Genomic DNA, 18,321 nt, shown 5'->3' with positions numbered 1-18,321 from the left:
AAAATAACAGAAATAAGATAAATTAACATTCTCAATCCATCTCAACTAATTCTAAACCCTAGATCTCTGTCATATTTATACTAGAAGAATCTTTTTTTTTTTAAGGCAAGCTGAGGGTTAAGCATACCCTTACCAGTCATACAACTATATCATTGGGTTTTGAACCTGCAACGTCCCAACACAAGGTGACGTGCACTAGCTGCTCCTACTAGACAAGTGGAGCCCCCTATTGATTTTAAACCAAGTAGAAACTCACTAATCTTTATTTTTAATATTTTTTTAAAAGAGTTAATTTTTTTAACATTTTAAATACATTTTAATTTTTAATTTAAGAATTAAATTTAACAATGTGTTGTACAAAATCACCCTTCTAATAGAGGGTGTCAATATGGGGGGTGATCCTTCTAAGATTTTGTTGCTAAATTTCTAACAAAAAAGTAAGATTTACAATAGTAAGCTGTAATGCATCTTCTTTTTTTTTTTTTGAAAAGCAAGCTGGGGTTAGGATGACTCCTACCAGATAACTCTTAAGCCCCATGCTGCAGAGGGATTCGAACCTGAGCCTTCAGCTAGGCACAGGACCCTGCTTACCACATGGGATGCCACCTCGGTGGTGTTATATTGCATCTTTACCCTGTTAAAACTGTACAAAATTTTCACCAACTCACTTTTGTGGTCCTTGACTACTCCCGCTATGTGTTTACAGGCCCACCTCCTCTCCAAGCCTCTAGCGTTGCAGACGATAAGCTTCATGGATCGGAGTTTGGGGATTTTGTAGTTTCTCATGATGGACCTTAACGTCCCCCTCTCCCACGGGTCGGGTTTGGTTCGGACCCCGGTGAAACCAGACTTCGACTAGATTTTCGGGTATGGTGTCTGATCCGAACAAAGGTCTAATCGGCTTTACTATAAGAGAAATCATACCCGGATCCGATAAGAATTACATGAACCAGACCCAGATAATAATACCTGATAAAATAATACTTTTTAGCATTTTTACATTAAAATTTGTGGGTCATAATCGGAACTTGGGTCAGGCCCCGGGTCTGGTATAAAATTTCATAAACTATACCCGGGTCCATGTATTAATCGGACCTTCGGGTCTGGACCTAGGTCTTAATCGGGTCTTCTTATTTGTTACCATACACGGACCCTATAGGGTTTGGTCCAGGTCGGGTCTGAGTAAACCAGACCCGTTGACACCCTTACTGTCCAGTAAGGTCCACTAGTAGTGGGATGAGCAATTTTTCAACTACATGATTGGCCACTACCTCTCTTGGTAAATGGCCAATAATAGTTACTAGTTAGTCATCTTCTACCACCTCTAAAAGTTAAATTCGCTCATATATTCTAAATAAAACTCAACTGGTTAAGATCCCTAGTAATGAATGAATAAATGAGTTGTTTTTGTTTAGATGGTTTTGACCAATGTTGTCAATATAGGCAGAAGATCGATAGGATACTAACCTGAATCCGTTATTTTTAAATAAATATAAAAACAATATTTAAAAATAATTATTTTAATAATTTTAACACATGTCACAAACTCAGGTGAAACCAGACTTGGACCAGTTTTTCGGGTATGGTATCAGTTCTGGACCTGGGTCTAATCGAGTCCACTATAAGAAAACCATACCCAGACCCGAAAAGAATTATATGAACCATACCCAGTAAAACCATATTTTTTATCATTTTTATATTATAAAATTGTGGGTCTTAATCAAAACTCGGGTCGGGTCGGGTCCGGTCTGGTATAAAATTTTACAAACTATACCCAGGTCCATGTGTTAATCAGACCTTCGGGTCTGGACCCGAGTCTTAATCGGGTCTTCTTATTTATCACCATACTCGGACCCTATAGGGTTTTGTTCCAGGTAAACCAGGCCCGATGACACCCTTAGGTATACCTTCCTTGTCAGTTGCATATCTCAAGCTATAAGGCTTTTCTGCTGTCATCATGAGCAGTGGAATGAATACCACCTTAGGCAGAACTGGACCCTGGTTCAAACCTTGCCACCAACACAAGAAATCAGCAAGGCTTGGACGACAAGTCATGGGGTACCCACACAATTTAATACTGCTCACGTTTGAATGCCAGAGAAAACAGTATGGTAGAATCGATCCAATCGAGCAGATTTCATAACTTTCATGTTGAAATTGAACCATCAAGCCTCCCACCACCATGAACCCAGGCCATGGTCCTTTTTCAATCTCTTGCCAAGGCCTTCCATGAACAAGATCCCCAAGCAAAGCCTAGGGCATGTTCGCAACCATCTCGGGTAAATGAACTTGAGAAAGTGCGAGAATCCTCTTCCTCTCAGCTTTATTCGGGAAAGTGAGCACTTGCATTCTCAACTGGTGTGCACATTCTCATTCTCAGCCTATAGTTTCTCGGGTTGGAGTACACTTGCGAAAGTGGCAGGATTGAGAATCTCTTCTATTTCAGAAAATCTAAAAAAAAATCACACTTTCTTAAGCGCTCGCAAACGTGCCCTGAAGCACAAGATTTTACAAACTTGGTTTGCTTTGGCATTATTATGACAACAAACTTGGTCGGCTTTGGCATTATGACAACAGCTAAGATTCATTCAACCAACCCATGTGCTGCCCTCGCATGCAATGGCTGTCATCATTGCTCCCATGGCCTCCAAAATACTCAAGACAGAAGATATGTTCTTGACCAATATAGCAAACCAGACAACAAGCACCAACTCGGGATCACAAACATAAGAACAATACAGATTTCAAAACCAATTTATTGTATATACATATAGTCACACTAGAATATGAGAACTGAAGAATAAACCTTAATTTTTATAGATTTTTTGTTCTTTCTTTTGAATCGAACAGATTGCTAGGTTTTATAAGAATCAAGCTCTTAAATCATCCAATTTTGATGCATAAATGAGATTTTTTTAAGGCATTAAAATCAATGGCTCATAATCTTCATAAATATACAAGCATTACTCTATCCAATGGTTGATTCCTAGCAAATTCACCATGCCCAGCACATCCACATGTTGGATTTGCAAAAAAAGGTGTTGAAAATGCTCATATTTCTGGTTCTCATATTCCAGTGAGTATATATAAAGAGAGAGATTCTGTGGGGTGAGAAAAAAGCAAAAGCCCACAATCTTATCGGTAAACAAAGAGCACCAATATCATGCCTAGAGATAAAAGAGCCTCACCAAGAAGCAAGAACCATCCAACAAACCAGACAAGGAATCAGGATACTTAAAACGAAAAAAAAAAAGTCCGTAAAAGATAATGAGTGATTAATCATACCATTAGCAAAGGGCAGAGTACAAGAGAAGGGCTTGTAACCATACATACAGTTGCTTAATTGACCACCTCTTTATCGAGTCACCACAACAAAAAGATCAGTATGAATTTTACCAAAATTACCTTCCATTTCAAGTCAAAGAGATTAAACCCATCTTTCTTGCTTGCTTCTTTTTCTTGATTTTGAGAAGTCACGTACATTTGCTCAACTGTTATAACTTGGATTGCATTGCCCAATTATCCATCTGCACAATGCTTGCATATTTACAGTCCAGGGAGAAAAGATTATGCAAATCAGAAATGGCTCCTTACAGATCCCAACAAATGAAAGAAGAGCATGCATCTACCCTTCCACCACCACCACCATGAAGGAAGCTTCTCACTCCATGCCCCCAAGTCACCATCTTGAAATAACACTGCCATTATCAAACGCCCACCCCCCACGCTGCCCCGAGGACCTTGACAACACTCCACCATGCGTCCGTCTCCGGTTCCTCGGACTCGCAGACACCGAACTCGACGATCTCGAAGAAGAGGAAGACGGGCGGAGACGGGCAAAGAAGGAAAAGAAATGCCTGATCGCTTGCCTGAACCCACCATTCGGCCTTGTGCTGCTCCTTCGAGCAGTAACCCAAGGCACCCCCCGCCTCGAGGCCGCCCCCGAATTGAAATCGCCGTCCATTTCCGTGTACACCACCGGAAGATTGTGCTCCCCGGACCGCTGGCTGCCGGAAAACCTCCCCACAGCGAATCCTCCACCAGGGAGCCTCCAAATCGTCAGCCCCACCGCGTCTTCTTCCTCCGGAGCATGGCTCGTTTCGGGGGAATTCCTCGCCGCCGGCATCTGGGCATCGGTAGGAAGCTCGTGGCGGCAGACGGGGCAGGAATTGTGGAGGGAGAGCCAAGGAAGGATGCAATCGGAGTGGTAGATGTGCTTGCACGGCATCTCCCGAGCTTCGGAATCGAGCTCGAACAGCTCCTTGCAGACGGCGCAGTGACAATCGCTACTGATATGGCTCGATTCGATCTTGATCGTGGGCATCGCCTCGACCGCGCTCTTCGACGCCGGCGGGTTCTCGCAGCGACCGACCCCGTTCGACTCGATCTGGTTGAGCTGGTCCAGAAGCCGATCGAACCCGGAGCCCATCAGGAAATCCGACATGCTCAACGGAAGCGGCCGGAGCCCCGAGCCGACGCCATCGTCGTAGTAAAGCTCGAACCTTCCCCTCTCCGCCGGGGGCACCGCCCCGCGCTCCGCTTCTCCAGAGGGGCCGCGAAGAACGATCACGGGATTGAAGGACGATCTCTCCCCGCTTCCCCTGTTCCTCGGCCTCATGCCCGAACCCTGATCGGAGCTCCGTGGAGACGACCGCCCGGGGGAACTGTCCCGGCTGCTCGACCGGTACATCGCGGCGGCCGGAAACCGTTCCCGTCGCCGCCGAGCCTCGACCGACCTGCTCGGGCTGCCGACCTCCTCCACGAAACCTCCATCGCAGTCGGGGCAGACGACGCTCTCCCTCGTCCACACCCTAACAAACTGGCTGCATCGGTAGCACCAGTAGGAGGAGCTCATAGAAGACATCTACAACCCCTTCTCAGCAAGAGGAAACAAACTCGGGAGCCAAAAAAATAGATTTTTTCCCCCAGAAATGGACTCCCCTAGCAGTACGGTTCCCCTCCCCCTCGAGAAACCAAAATCCTCCGAGAGAAAATTCCCCAAATTTAACGAGCCCTAGCTTTCCAAACCCCCACGAACGGATCGAGCTCAAGAGATGAAACGTAACGAGATCTTCACACATACACACAGACACAAAGACAGAGATAGAGAGACAATCACAGACACAAAGAGAGAGATAGAGAGACAATCTTACAGATCTACGAAACGATCCCCTCCCCCCGTTACGGAAGAGATACAGATCTCGGAAACGATTCGATTCCGGCGAAGATCGCGCCGGGATCGGATAGAAGGACAGAGAACGGGAGAGACAAAGGGGGTTACAGATCTCGGAAACGATCACCTCCCGGCGACGATCTCGCCGGAATCCGAGAACGGAAGGGAGGAGGAGAGAGGGCGGTGGTGGGAGGTAGGGAGCTTTGGGGGAGGGGACGAGAAAAAAGAGATCGGTTTTCGAAGATAAAGAAACGCGACACTCTCTCTCTCTCTCTCTCTATCACTCTCTCTCTCTAGGAAGCTTCAACGGCGCCAACGAAGAAGGCGCGTGAGAGGCTCGGTTAGCGTGTGAGCGACTCCTCCACTCGACTGACGTGGCGTATTCTGGTTGGTTGAGTTGTAAACCGTTAGTGGTTGGGGTCCCACGGCCCAACCTCAGCCGAGCTGCCGCCGAAGCTGAAACGGCTGGAGCCGCGCTGATCGGCGGGAACGAGTTGAGACCCAGAAATCGGACGTTCATGGGCTTTGACTTTTTATGAAGACGGTTCTACCCCTGGTTAGTTTTTGGTGGCCTTTTTCTTTTCGCTTTTTTCTTTTTTTGATCTAATTATAAATAGCTGTTGAGGTTTTGCAGACACGTACCTGAATTATCTGCTAATTACCTCTTAACACCTTATGTGAAAAATTATCTGCTAAATTATTTTTTAGCACCTTATGTGAATAACGTCATATTATTTTCAAGTCAATTAAAACGTTAAGTATCAGTTTTAATTGTTTTTTGTTGTTTTCCTTTGAAAAAAGTTGTCTTTATATTTTCAATTAAATTTTATGGGTGATAAATGCACGAGAAAAAATAAATGTGATATTAACATGATATTTTTGCAATGCCTTTCCATATTAACATTTTTTTAGACCTTTTTTTCTAACGCTATAGCAGTTGCACAAATATAAGTGCAAATGCATATAAATGGAAATGAATTTCTTAGGTAAAATAAATTTTAAAAAAAAAATCCAACCATATCTTTGTCCGGGTCCAGACTAAATTGATTAACCCGAATTGGATCTATACTCCAACCATGTCTTGGTCCAGGTACGTAATTTTTAAATGTTTTATGTAAGAGCTTTTCAGTTATTTTTAGTATATAAGTATATTTATCAATGATAAAATACATATTCTAATTGAAAATAAAATAGTGCTAAACACATGGCATAACATGTCATATGGAATCTCCAGGTTTTATGTTGGGAGTGTCAACCGGTCCAGATTGGTTCGGATCCAGGTGGAACCAAACCCAGGTTTTATATAGTGAAAGTTAGCTGCCTGACCACTTTCGTGTCTAACCAAAACGGACGTGTGCGATGGACGCTCAGCAAAAATAAACTCCTGCGAGATAGCTTTAGTGAATACAAGAAGTTGCCGCTAAAGGTCAGACACCTTTAGCGGCGATTTTTGTCGTTGCTAAAAGTCCCGTTGGGACTTTTAACCGCGGTAAAAGAAGCTGCCGTTAAAATTCTGGCACATTTAGCGGTGATGTTTTTTGTCGCCTAAAGGTGTTTCAGCGGGGTTTTTTCGCTGAGCTTGCAACACCAGCTATGCCGTGGCTTAAGTAGGAATAGAAAGAGTCATGGGAGTCTGATCATAATTTATCTTTGTTCTTGAAATGTCTTTAACAATACTCAACACTAGGGCTGTCAATCGGGTCGGGTTGGCGGGTCAGCATACCTCAAACCGAACCCGACCCGTTTATTAAACAGGTGGGCTGTGGCAAACACGAACCCGGCCTGTTTATTAAACGGGCCGGTAACCCGACACGACCCGCCAACCCGCTTAATAAACTGGTTGGGTTGGGTTGGCAGGTTAGCGGGTCGGGTTGACCCGCTCGCCTAACCCGTTTATTAAACGGATCAGCCGGGTTGGCATAACCCTAACACGAACCCGACCTGTTTAATAAATGGGTTAGGTGGGTCGATCCGTTTATTAAACGGGTTCATTTTTGCCCAACCTGAACCCGCCTAAGAGGCGGGTTGGTGGGTCGTGTCAGGTTTTGCCACCCCTACTCAACACCCGTACCAAACATCATAATCAGTATGTTATTATTTTTTATAACCTGGGAAAATCATTTCTCTTACCGAGTTCATGAGCGTAAAACCCTAGATCCCTCTTTCCCACCAAGGAAGCCTAACCGCAAAGGATACAAGTATTTCAAGCCCGCGAAGTCCGCCCCTAGGGGGTTGGCTTACTGAGGTGGGGTTTTAGCCGGTGAAGGTTCAATTCTCATGGGCGTCTCTCTTCTGTGCAAGCTGATGCGTATGAAAGTACAACTATAGGTATGGCAGGCTAAGCCAACACGACCAAGTCTTCGTGTCGAGTGCAGTTTCTTCGAGTTATAAAAGTCATGTTTGCCTCTAGATGTGATTACATATTTGGGTTAATAGAAATCAGTGATTAGATCACGTTATTCCAACGCATGTTTTAGATCAAATGTACAAAATTTTCAACCCTCATAAAATTTACTTCAAATGTGATTTGGAATCAAATGAGATTCACTTCAAATGTGATTTCAAATCACATTCCATTTCTCAATCACATGAGATTCACTTGGATTCCATTTCTCATTTGCATGAGATTCCAAATCACATGTTTGATTGGTTGTGCAAATGAGATTCATTGTCTCATTTGAATCCTAGCTACGCCAACTATTAGCATGGTTAGTTCCTACAATCCCATGTCTATCGCACTACTACTAGATTGAACCAAGATTGCAAACAGGTCAGACATGGGTTTGCAGGCTAGACCAGACACTGGATCCAACGTTTGAACAGTGGATCTGGTTCTAGATCCAGATCTTGCAATGAATTTCCAGATCCAGTTTGAAAATGTGACCCTGCTGCTGGATCCGGTGAAAATGGAAAAATTCCATGACATGAATGTCAAGAGTGATTCAGCACATTCCTAATAGAAACTAGCTTAGAACTTGGAAGTTCTTTAATTCTATGTGATACATGATCCAGAGGAAAGTGAATCTCACATTAAATCATAAATCAATAGGATTTCATTTATTATGCTTCATACCAAGTAACAAAAACATACGTGCTCAGAGATTTTAAATCCAACCAAACACCACAACAATGAATAATATATATATATATATATATATATATACCTAAAAAAAAATAGTCGGTATCATACAGGGGCAAAAAAAAATTTAAAAAAAAAGAAGAAAAAATCACTGTGGAGAACATGCTAACAATGCTACTGTATAAGACCCTCTACCATCTTCAGAATACCGTCAAAATATGAAGTATTAGATACGGTCCCGTCGTTCCCGGCAAGTACTTGATATTTGTCCCTACGAGTCAACCCGGTGCATTGATACCCCATGGCTGAACCCAGTAAGTGCTGCAAGTAGTTGGCCACCTCTTGTGGGCTCTTCCCCCCTGAGCAAGTGAGCTCAACCGGCAATTGGTTGAGCAAGGTCACCTCGTAGGCGGGTCTCGGGTTCATCATGAAGTAAATCGGGTCCATGGCCTTGTACCCACGGGCCGTAGTGGCGTGAAACATACTGACCCGGTAGTTAATACCGACCGGTATGATACGGTCGGTCAGCTCGGCAAAGAGTGCGCTGAACCTCAGCAGAAATGGTTCCCGGCATGTGGTACCTTCTGGGCACATGACAAGGTCTCCATTCTCAAGCTCAAGCCTTATCCTTTCAGCGTCCACTTGGCGGTCTCGGCTTAAACGAACGGTTGGGATTGGGGAAAGGATCTCGGATAGACGCGATATGGAGTAAGTGACTGCAGTAAGTTTGCGTTGTAGAGCTACGGATAGTGCAACTGGGTCCATAAGGGTCCGATGTGTGCACACAAAAAGTACACCATTGCCGGGCTTTCTGCTTGCAGGCGGCGGTGGGTTGCCTCGAACAGTAAGCTCGCCACCGAAGATGGGGATGCTGTAGGGGATCAGCCACACTGGTTGGCAGACACCGGCGATGATGCGGATCAGGGCTAGCATTGCACCTAGAGGGAACCAGAGGATGATGAGAAGCGCGGTGGATGGTGTTGGCCTTGGAACGAGTCTGCCGTCATGGAAGATGACCGGCGGTGGTCGGAAGAGCTGGTCCGAGTGGGTCTGTCCATCCGTGGTGAAGGGTGCGTGGTGCTGTTCCTGCATGACATTCGGAGAGTCAGGGATGGAAGCGTCAATATATTTTCCATCTCGTGGGTATTTTTGTCTTATTAAAAAAAAAAAGCTCGTTTACTACACATGGGCCAGATCTGAAATTAAGTACTATGGACGATCCAGATCTTAATCGTAAAACAGATCCAATGTTTGCTATTTGAATCCAGATAGTTATACTGTAATATTGGGTCCAACAAAAATAGGTCGAAAACATACTTATAAAGAATATAATGGACCAAGTTTATTTTGGATCTGAATACGTATCCAATTGACAATTTTGTTCCGAATTAGAGTCCCATATTTTTAAGACTAAAAGTCATTAAATCTTTTAAAATTACAAAAGTACCCCTCATTATTTGTTTGAAATGTGTATTTCGACATACGAACGCCATCTTTAAGAGCTTATATGAACCTATAGAAGCCGAGCTGAACAATTAGGAGCTCGTATCGAACTGGACAAAGAACCTTTATCCATGAGCCCAAATTAACACATGAGCTCACTAGTCAAGATCGAGCCAAACCGAGCCGAGTTGGCAGCAGCTCGTTTACATTCGGGACCCAGTAATCTCACAGCTCAGGTTACAGGACCGGTCACATGGTACAGTTTACAGTGGGTCCCACATTCATAATGTGATTGGTTAGGAGGATCCAAAGGGACGAGACATGATATCATATCTGATGCCGCACTTAATTATTGTCACATTGTATATGATGGTCATGACGTTATATTCCATCACCACCGCACATCTCACATGATTAAGTGTGAGATGTGCGGAATCATGTGAGATGTGCGGTGGGGATTGAGTATAACCCACCAACCCCCAACTAGCTGAAGGATTCCAATCGAATTATGTTCAATATGACATTTACTGCTCTCCCTCTCACTCACCAAACCATCCACATTACAACATAAAATGTGGAAGTGGACCCAAGGCCTCCCTAGGAGGAACCATGGTGAACCATAGTGAGGCCATCACGTCTTCTTGATTGCCTGCTAATTAAGATGGTTCAATGGATGGCATACCTTGCAGGTGGAGAGAAGGGAAGGGATGGATGAGAAGCGGCCGAGCCCCACGTCGGGGCGGTCAGGCCGGTCGGCAGCCATGCCGTCTCCCGACCACGACACGAGCCCGGTAGCCCAGCCGAACCGGTTGAATGCGAGCTCAGCGCCCACTACAGCATCCGCACCAAGGTGCTTTGTGCCGAACCACTCCACCATGAGCCGCGGGCACCTGCTCACCACCACCTTCCTGCTGAACCTACTGAACACGCGCCACGCCTCGACGTCGAGGTCGTCCATGAAGAACTTGGGCAGCACCGTGCGCGAAACCATTTTGATCTCCTTCTCCGGCAGCCCCACCACTGAGATGAAGATCGCCAGCCTCAGCGCCGCCTTGGGGTAGCCAAGCGTGTTGAGGGCGTGGAAGAGCGGCCATGCCAGCAGCAGGAGGGTGAAGCGGATCAGGCCGGAGGCCTCGAACGCCACCAGCATGAAGTAGGAGAATGTGTCCAGGTCCTTGAGAAGGGTCCCCTCGAGCTCCGACACCATGGATTCCGACGATGCCTCATCAATGGAGGATAGAGAGGCCATCTTTTCTTATTCTCTTCCTCCAGAGAGAGAGAGAGAGAGAGAGAGAGTTGAACTGTTTTTATGAGGGAAGGAGAGAGAGAGTGCTAGTATTGAACTGTTGATGAGAGAGAGAGAGAGAGAGATTAGGGTTTTGATGGTTGGAAGAAGCCTCTGAGGCATGTAGGGTTATAAGGATGGGAGTGAAACATTGCCATGCGTGTGGACTTGACTTTCTCAAAGGGAAGAAAACGAGGCGACTTAACAAATTCCCAACCACCAAGAATTTCTTAAATTTTCTACGTCTGGTTTAAAAAATCTTGGAGAATTGAAGGGTGAACATGAAGCAAAGGATGAGGGAATAACAATGAGGATAAACACACAATAGAGGAGGTGCCTTGTTTGATTACCTAACTTAGGGATGGCAGTGGGGCGGGGCGGGGCGGAGCGGGGGAAAAGGTTTCCACCTCCACCCCCGCCCCACCCCCGCGGCGGGGATGGATTTTATCCTCCACCCCCGCCTCCATCCCCGTTTCATACCCTTCATCCCCGGTCCAAACGGGGATGAGGCGGGGCGGGGCGGGGATATTGCGGGGAAAAGTGGTCGGGGCGGGGATTAGGCGGGGACGGGGCGGGGCGGGGAAAAGTGCACGTCCACCCCCGCCCCGCCTCCGCGGCGGGGATGGATTTTATCCTCCACCCCCGCCTCCATCCCCGTTTCATACCCTTCATCCCCGGTCCAAACGGGGCGAGGCGGGGCGGGGCCCCGCTTTCCCCCGGTCCACTGCCATCCCTAACTTAACTTTACCAACCATGTCCTCCAACTTCATTATTTTTTCCAACCAAAAGGAACCTTCCTCGTCTCAAATTTAAGATGTGGCTAGCTATTGACACTTCCACAAAAACATCAGATCTTAGATTAAAGCCTGCGTGCATGCCAATCAAAAGGTTTACAGTTCCAGGTAGGGCCGGTAAATGAACCGAACAGCTCGCGACTTGGCTTGGTTCGGCTCGACCACAAGCTCGTTCATGATCGGCCCATAAAGCTGGTGAGCCGAGTCACGAGCAGCTCGAGTCGAGCCTGAGGAGGCATTCTCTCCATTTTCCCCACCCTCTAATGCCTTCACAACCTAACCATCCAACTGTCTAATTGATTCATTCGACACTGGTTTGGTATGGTTTAATTATGATGTTAATAGGTTTAATGATGTCTATAAAAATGTTTAATTTTGAAAATATAAAACTCAACAGCACAGAATTCATGATGATAGAGAGTTTAAAAATGACTAAAGATCGACATCATATCTAATCATTTTTAACACATAAAAATAGTAAAGGAAATATATTGACCACAATCCAAATGTTAGTTTTTTCTTTGAAGATGAGAGCTATATGTAAACCAAAAATATACCACCATAAGTTATAGTAGTTCAGTACCACAGTTGGAGCACCCATATGTGTATACTTAATGATGTGCAAATGCCAAAGGATCCGATCATCTAGCATATGACATCAAAGAATCTATGTTATTTTTAGCCATCCAAATGATGCGTTTGGCCGGCCTGGATTAGTCCATATCATAGTCACTGATATCATCATTATTTTGAAAATATCATGATATTATCAGTTTTTCAAGGCCAACTGATATTTTACCGATATTTTCAAAATATCGCCAGAACCTATAATATCGTGACATTTTCACAAGAATTTCAAAAATCATCTTTTTTGTATATTTTAGGTATCCTTTTTTTATATTTTAAAACCTGTTCTAATTGTTTCTTTGTATTTTTGTAAAAAGAAAATACTTTTAACACCTACCAATTCTTATAGTTTTTATTATTCATAGCTTCTGAGATTTTTTCAAGAAAAATCACTTTTTGAAAATATCTCTAAGAAAACCCTCTTCAAAAATTTACCTCGAACGATACAGGTGACTATGGTCCACATATCTGAATGTAAACTAATCTTAACCATCGGTTGGATGGCTAGGATTGAACGTAAGGTCGATCAATCGTATGTCAGATGGAGGTAGAATTATTTCAGGACAAAAGTGCCGCTGTTGAATCATGTTTAGGCCAAAGACAAGAAAATAAAAGTGGTCCATAGCGGATCTAACTTCTTCCATTTATATTTATGGCAAAAATCGTCCCACGGAAGACAAGAGGCTGCAATCATAACCAACACCGAAACATGGTTGAAGATCCACAAGTTAATTTATCAAAACCATGTTTCACAAGAATGCAATGAAACGGACTTTTTAATAAGATTAAATGAGACTTTTTTTTTTATTCTCACTCACCTTTTCCTTGATACTCAGTGCCAAGTACCAAACTTTTTGAGAGGGTGGTGTATGTTCCCCCTGAAACACGGGGCCGCGTGTTCAGGGGTCCGAATGAGTGCCACGTGGCACTGGTTATGTACGGAGGAAGATCTTGGGTTTTGCAATATTCCTTCCTCCGTACACAACCAGCCGAATGAGTGCCACGTGGCACTCATTCAGACCCAGAACACACACACACGGCCCCGTGTTCAGGGGGTAACATACAACCTGCTCGGAAACTTTTTGAAAACCCAATTCACACCTAATGTTTCCCAAACCATGTGAAATAAAGGACCTTAGGTTAGCCCGATTTTGTCATTTTTTTTATATTTACATGAAAAAACCGCCCCCAAGATCAAAGACCTAGCCACGTTGGCTCTGCCAGCCATATTTACCATCACTGTCTTGGCAGTGTAAAACTCCTCAATGTGATTTGATTACCCTTGATCCTAAGGAGTCACCACCCTTCGGCTTGCACAAGGGGTGATGCCCATGGGATTTGAACCTAGACCGCTTGCCTAGCGGCCTAGGCTCCATTCCACAATGTCAAACACCTTTGGGGCATGATCTGTGGCTTGACATGCAACAATCATGATGCACCAGGCCGCCTTGTTCCCGTGTGGGGGCTTGTCCCATAAATCAAACGCGGCCTGAGGCACCATTTGGATGGTAGGATGGACAAGTATGTCCTGCCTACGTACTGCGAGCCTGCATCGTGCATCAAATGCAGGATGTCGGCATCCACACCAAAGTGGGACACAAGAGTTCCTCCCTACGGTGTTAGACTCTGGTGTCCTGGACGCTACCAGCCAAGACAACTTGCTACCTTAAAATGCTGCCCCATGGACAAAGGAATAAGCAATTCAATTAACCTTTGGACAATTTTCATATAGGGGCCTAAGGAACAGTAAATTAATTTTTAGTGCCTCAGTTTTCAAATATTTAAGATAAGTGTTTAACGTTTCTAAGAATTGCTCAGACAACAGCCTGAGTTGCTTTCCATATCACCTCATATAGTTAATTTTTTAAAAATGACACCTTTTTTTTTATGACGAAGAACCCTCGCTGAGAACTGGGTCACTTAATGGGCTCGCCCTGAGTGAGATCACATACATCCAAGCCCTTAAGGAGTCCATCAATTAAAGGCACCTGCACACCCAGTTGAAGTTGAACTCAGGACGAAGGCATTTCAGCACCTTCTCCCCAGGCCCCGCTGCCACTTGGGTGACCCGGACAGGTGTTGTTTAAAATGGCACTTGTCATATTTTTCTCTTTAAATTATTTAGCGACAGTTTTGCATCTTTTCATTTTTGTAACTACAGTACAGAGCAAATAAATAATTTCAGAGGATAAAAAATAACTGAAGTGGTTATCTGCACAATTTTTGAAAAAGGTAACCGTTTATCTAAAATTAAGAAAAATGAGGTGGCCAAAACCTCTCTCTTTATCCAAGGAAAGGGGAAAGCAAAACAAATCAAGAGAAAGCACTACATTGTAAATACAAATAATTAGGTGCTTGTTGAACTTTTAATCATTTGGACATTGACCCGGAAAAGAATGAACCCCAGAAGTGCCAAACGGGCCTAACAAGTTTATTTTATCTGGTCCAATTAGTTAGGACTGGATCTAAACCTTGTTTGAACGTTTCTAAGGGTAGGGAAGAAAGAGGTTTGCAGCGTTTTGGGATAAGGTTTTGCCCAGTCCCAACAGGTTAGAACCCACCTACTGAAAATTCATTTGGATCTGGATTAGGAGGACCTGGACCCTATCTGATCTGAAATTCTTAGGATTGGCATGATTCACAAGTTCCTGTGCACCTTCCACATTTGGGAGGTTGATGATACAGAAAAGGCAAGGGTGAAGGTCGGAACAATGTTGTGTAGATCAGGAAGGACCCAGTTATTCAAAAGTACGGATGTAAATGGCTAGATTTTGGGTTGGATATCTAACCAATCCAAAACCGTATAGTCAGATTCGGTAAGCAGAACAATATCCAAGTTGGATTTGGAATCGGATTCGAATATAGAATTCTCGCATCTAAGTCTGAATCTGAATCCAATTCTGACATCCAACAAGATCCGACGTGATTAGATGTATATCACTACAAAAAAATTGTTAATTAGCGATGAAAGTTTGTGACGAAAATAATCCATCATAAATTTACGACGGATTAGCTAGAGAAAACTAGCCATCCCTAAAATTGAAATTAGTTGCAGAATTAGCGACGGAAAATTTTTGTCTCAAAATCCGTTACTAATTAGCAACGGAAAATTTTTGTCTCAAACTCTATCTTAACTTTGCGATGGATGAGCGACAGAATTTTTCTGTCGCTACTTCGTCGCTAATTGGCCACGGATTTTGAGACAAAATTTTTTTGTCGCTAATCCATCACTAATTTCCCCCATAAAACCCTAATGTGAGCCCCTTTCTTTCTCATTTTGTTTTATCCCTCACACACAGTCGCCGCCCGCCGCCCGAGTTCTCTCATTCACCTCCTCCTTCTTCCGTCACTTCATCTCTCTCACTACCATGTGCCACCGCCGACCATTGTCGTGTGCCACCGTCGACCACCGTCGTGTGCCGACTTCCTCTTCTTCCTCCCCCTCCCAGAGTCCTCTCCTCACCTCCTTCCTTTCCCATCCGCAGGCCGCTGGAGTGGCGCCATCGCCGACCTCCTCTTCTTCCTCCCCCTCCCCGAGTCCTCTCCTCACATCCTTTCTTCCCCATTCGCAAGCCACCAGAGCGGCGCCATCGCCGACCTCCTCTTCTTCCTCCCCCTTTCCGAGTCCTCTCTTGACCTCCTTCCTTCTCCATCTGCAGGCCGTCGGAGCAGCGCCATCACCGACCTCTCATCCCCTCTTTTCTTCCCCTCCTTTCTTTTCTCCACCCTGCACCACCGTTGTCGTCGGGACTCACTTAGTCTCTTTGACGAGTGTCGACCTGGAGGCCCTCCACTGTCGTGGTTCTTATCGGCGAGTACCAGATTCTCCATTGGCCCTTCTTTGTGTTTTTTTTCTTCTTTTTCTTTGCTACCCTTGTTCGTGCAGGAATAGCGGTGAGCGATCGTGTACCAGTCGAGCTCCATCTATCTCGCTAGGCCTCTGATCTGTATCCGCCAATCATGAAGGTTTGTTCGGGTGACGATAAGCTGGTTATTATGTGTGTGCAGCTGTATCGTTCTCTCCTTATGAGAGAGACGAGTAGATCATTTTGTATTGTATTGTTTTATATATTTGTGCTTTGCAGGTATGTAGTTGAGCTAATTGTGCGATGCTTAGTGCTAAGCATCGCATGCGGCTAAAAATGCAATGCCAAAAGAAATAAGAAAAAAATGCAAAGGCAAAAGCATGCAAATTGGGTAAATACCCACGGTGAGTAAGTGATGCAAGCGCATCACATGTTATTTACTTTCTTGGATGCAACACTTTTCTATTCACACACTCACTTAGTTGTTGATATCTAGGACTGCTTTGTTGGAGTTCAGAGATCATGCTGAGCATGATTTGAATGTATGAAAATAGAAGTACTCTTATTTTTATAGTTCGAAGTTCATGGTAGTAGTTAGCGAGATATTGGAGTGTGTTTGTTGCAGGTACATGTTTGACATTATTGTGATATGGATGATTGAATGTATTGCAATGTTTGATGTGATTGTATACATGCTTGCATAAAGTTATTTTCGAATTAATTATGCCCTTCATGTGAAATTGTATTATGAAAACATGCTTAAATTAAATGTATCATGTTTATGAATGTGATTTCATCTTTCTAAATATCTTTGTGATATATATATATATATATATATATATATATATATATATATATATATATATATATATATATATCATTATATCCAACAACGATACATGATAAATTTGATATTTTTTTCATTGACGCATTATTATGATTCTCTTTTAACTGGTGAAGATAATATATGTAACATTATAGGATAAAATGATTGCAAACCGTGAATGGATGTACCGTAGAATAGTTGATAATGAGGTGTCGCTTGAATATATGATGGTGTTAACAGTTTTATTAAATTTGCAACGGCAATTATCAATACAGTGGATCTCATTCGTCGTATTAGGTGTACCTGCACGATGTGTAAGAACAATCGATTTGTAGAACCTCATGGCGTTACACATCACCTATATAGAAAGGGTTTTGTGAGTGGTTATTAGAATTGGATGCTTCATGGTGAAGAATTTTGGAACAATTTTGACGTATGGATGGATATGGTGCACGATAATTCATCTATGGATTTGATATTTGATGTCGCAGGACCAGAACTGGGTTCTTCTATGGGTCCTAGTGATGTACTAACTAGGGTAGAGGAAAAAGTAGCAAACAAAACAGCTAGTAGATTTTATGACTTACTTAGAGATGTTGATGGGCCACTGTGGAATGGTTGCGAGCGTTACATTATCTTATTTGCAGTTCTTCAACTACTGAATTTGAAGTTGGAGTATAATTTGAGTCAATCATGTTTTGACCGTCTGTGCTCTATTGTGAAGACTATGTTGCCCAAAGATGAGAAATTGCCACAAAATTTCTATCGTAAGAAGGTTATGGTCAACGCTCTAGGTATGGGGTATCAAAAGATAGATGCTTGTCCAAATCACTGCATATTGTTTTTCAAAGATCAAGAAAATAGCAGATCATGTCGATCATATAGGCATCATCGGTTCAAGCCAAAGACAAGAGGCAATACTAGCACGAGGTCAAAAGAAGTGTCATACTAGTCACTCCGCTACTTTCCTCTCACCCCTAGATTGCAACGATTGTATATGTCTTCGAAGACAGCTAAACACATAAGATGGCATGCAAATAAAGTTCAACATGATAAAGATAAAATCATGCATCCTGTTGACGCGGAAGCTTGGAAGCACTTTGATCGTACTCATCAGACCTTCGCAATGAAAGTGAGAAATGTTAGGCTAGGTTTATGTACAGATGGATTTAATCTATTTTGAGGTAGATCAACCACATACTCATGTTGGCCAGTATTTGTAACCCCATACAATCTTCCTCCAAGCTTGTGTATGAAGCATCAAAATCTTTTCTTGTCTTTATTAATC

At 43.7% G+C, this 18,321-nt stretch overlaps 1 protein-coding gene and 1 pseudogene across 2 annotated transcripts; both read right to left on the bottom strand.

The window, feature by feature from the left end:
* Positions 1 to 3,258: 3,258 nt before the first annotated feature.
* Positions 3,259 to 5,431, bottom strand: LOC149828239 (E3 ubiquitin-protein ligase RDUF2 pseudogene; annotated as a pseudogene). Its single transcript, XR_016434259.1, has one exon. The product of XR_016434259.1 is annotated as an E3 ubiquitin-protein ligase RDUF2 pseudogene (transcript).
* A 2,886-nt stretch (positions 5,432 to 8,317) lies between these two features.
* Positions 8,318 to 11,045, bottom strand: LOC149828238 (glycerol-3-phosphate acyltransferase 5-like). Its single transcript, XM_090016792.1, has 2 exons — positions 10,378 to 11,045; positions 8,318 to 9,338 (listed from the first exon to the last, which is right to left on the bottom strand). Exons 1-2 carry the CDS (start codon positions 10,942 to 10,944, stop codon positions 8,427 to 8,429), a joined length of 1,479 nt encoding a protein of 492 aa, XP_089872918.1. The 5' UTR covers positions 10,945 to 11,045; the 3' UTR covers positions 8,318 to 8,426.
* Positions 11,046 to 18,321: the final 7,276 nt, after the last annotated feature.

The sequence above is a fragment of the Nuphar pumila genome, chromosome 9 (assembly GCF_984573655.1).
Source record: "Nuphar pumila chromosome 9, dmNupPumi1.hap1.1, whole genome shotgun sequence".
In the NCBI taxonomy this organism is placed as follows: domain Eukaryota; kingdom Viridiplantae; phylum Streptophyta; class Magnoliopsida; order Nymphaeales; family Nymphaeaceae; genus Nuphar; species Nuphar pumila.
Note: the sequence above shows the minus strand (reverse complement) of the source record. Positions and strands in the feature narration are given on the sequence as shown.

Bases quoted from the DNA above. Each gene is read 5' to 3' on its own strand.
- LOC149828238 (XM_090016792.1), bottom strand. From the start codon at position 10,944: ATGGCCTCTCTATCCTCCATTGATGAGGCATCGTCGGAATCCATGGTG. The intron at 9,339-10,377 runs GTATGCCATCCA...AATGTCATGCAG, and splicing joins CCCTTCTCTCCACCTGCAAG to GAACAGCACCACGCACCCTT.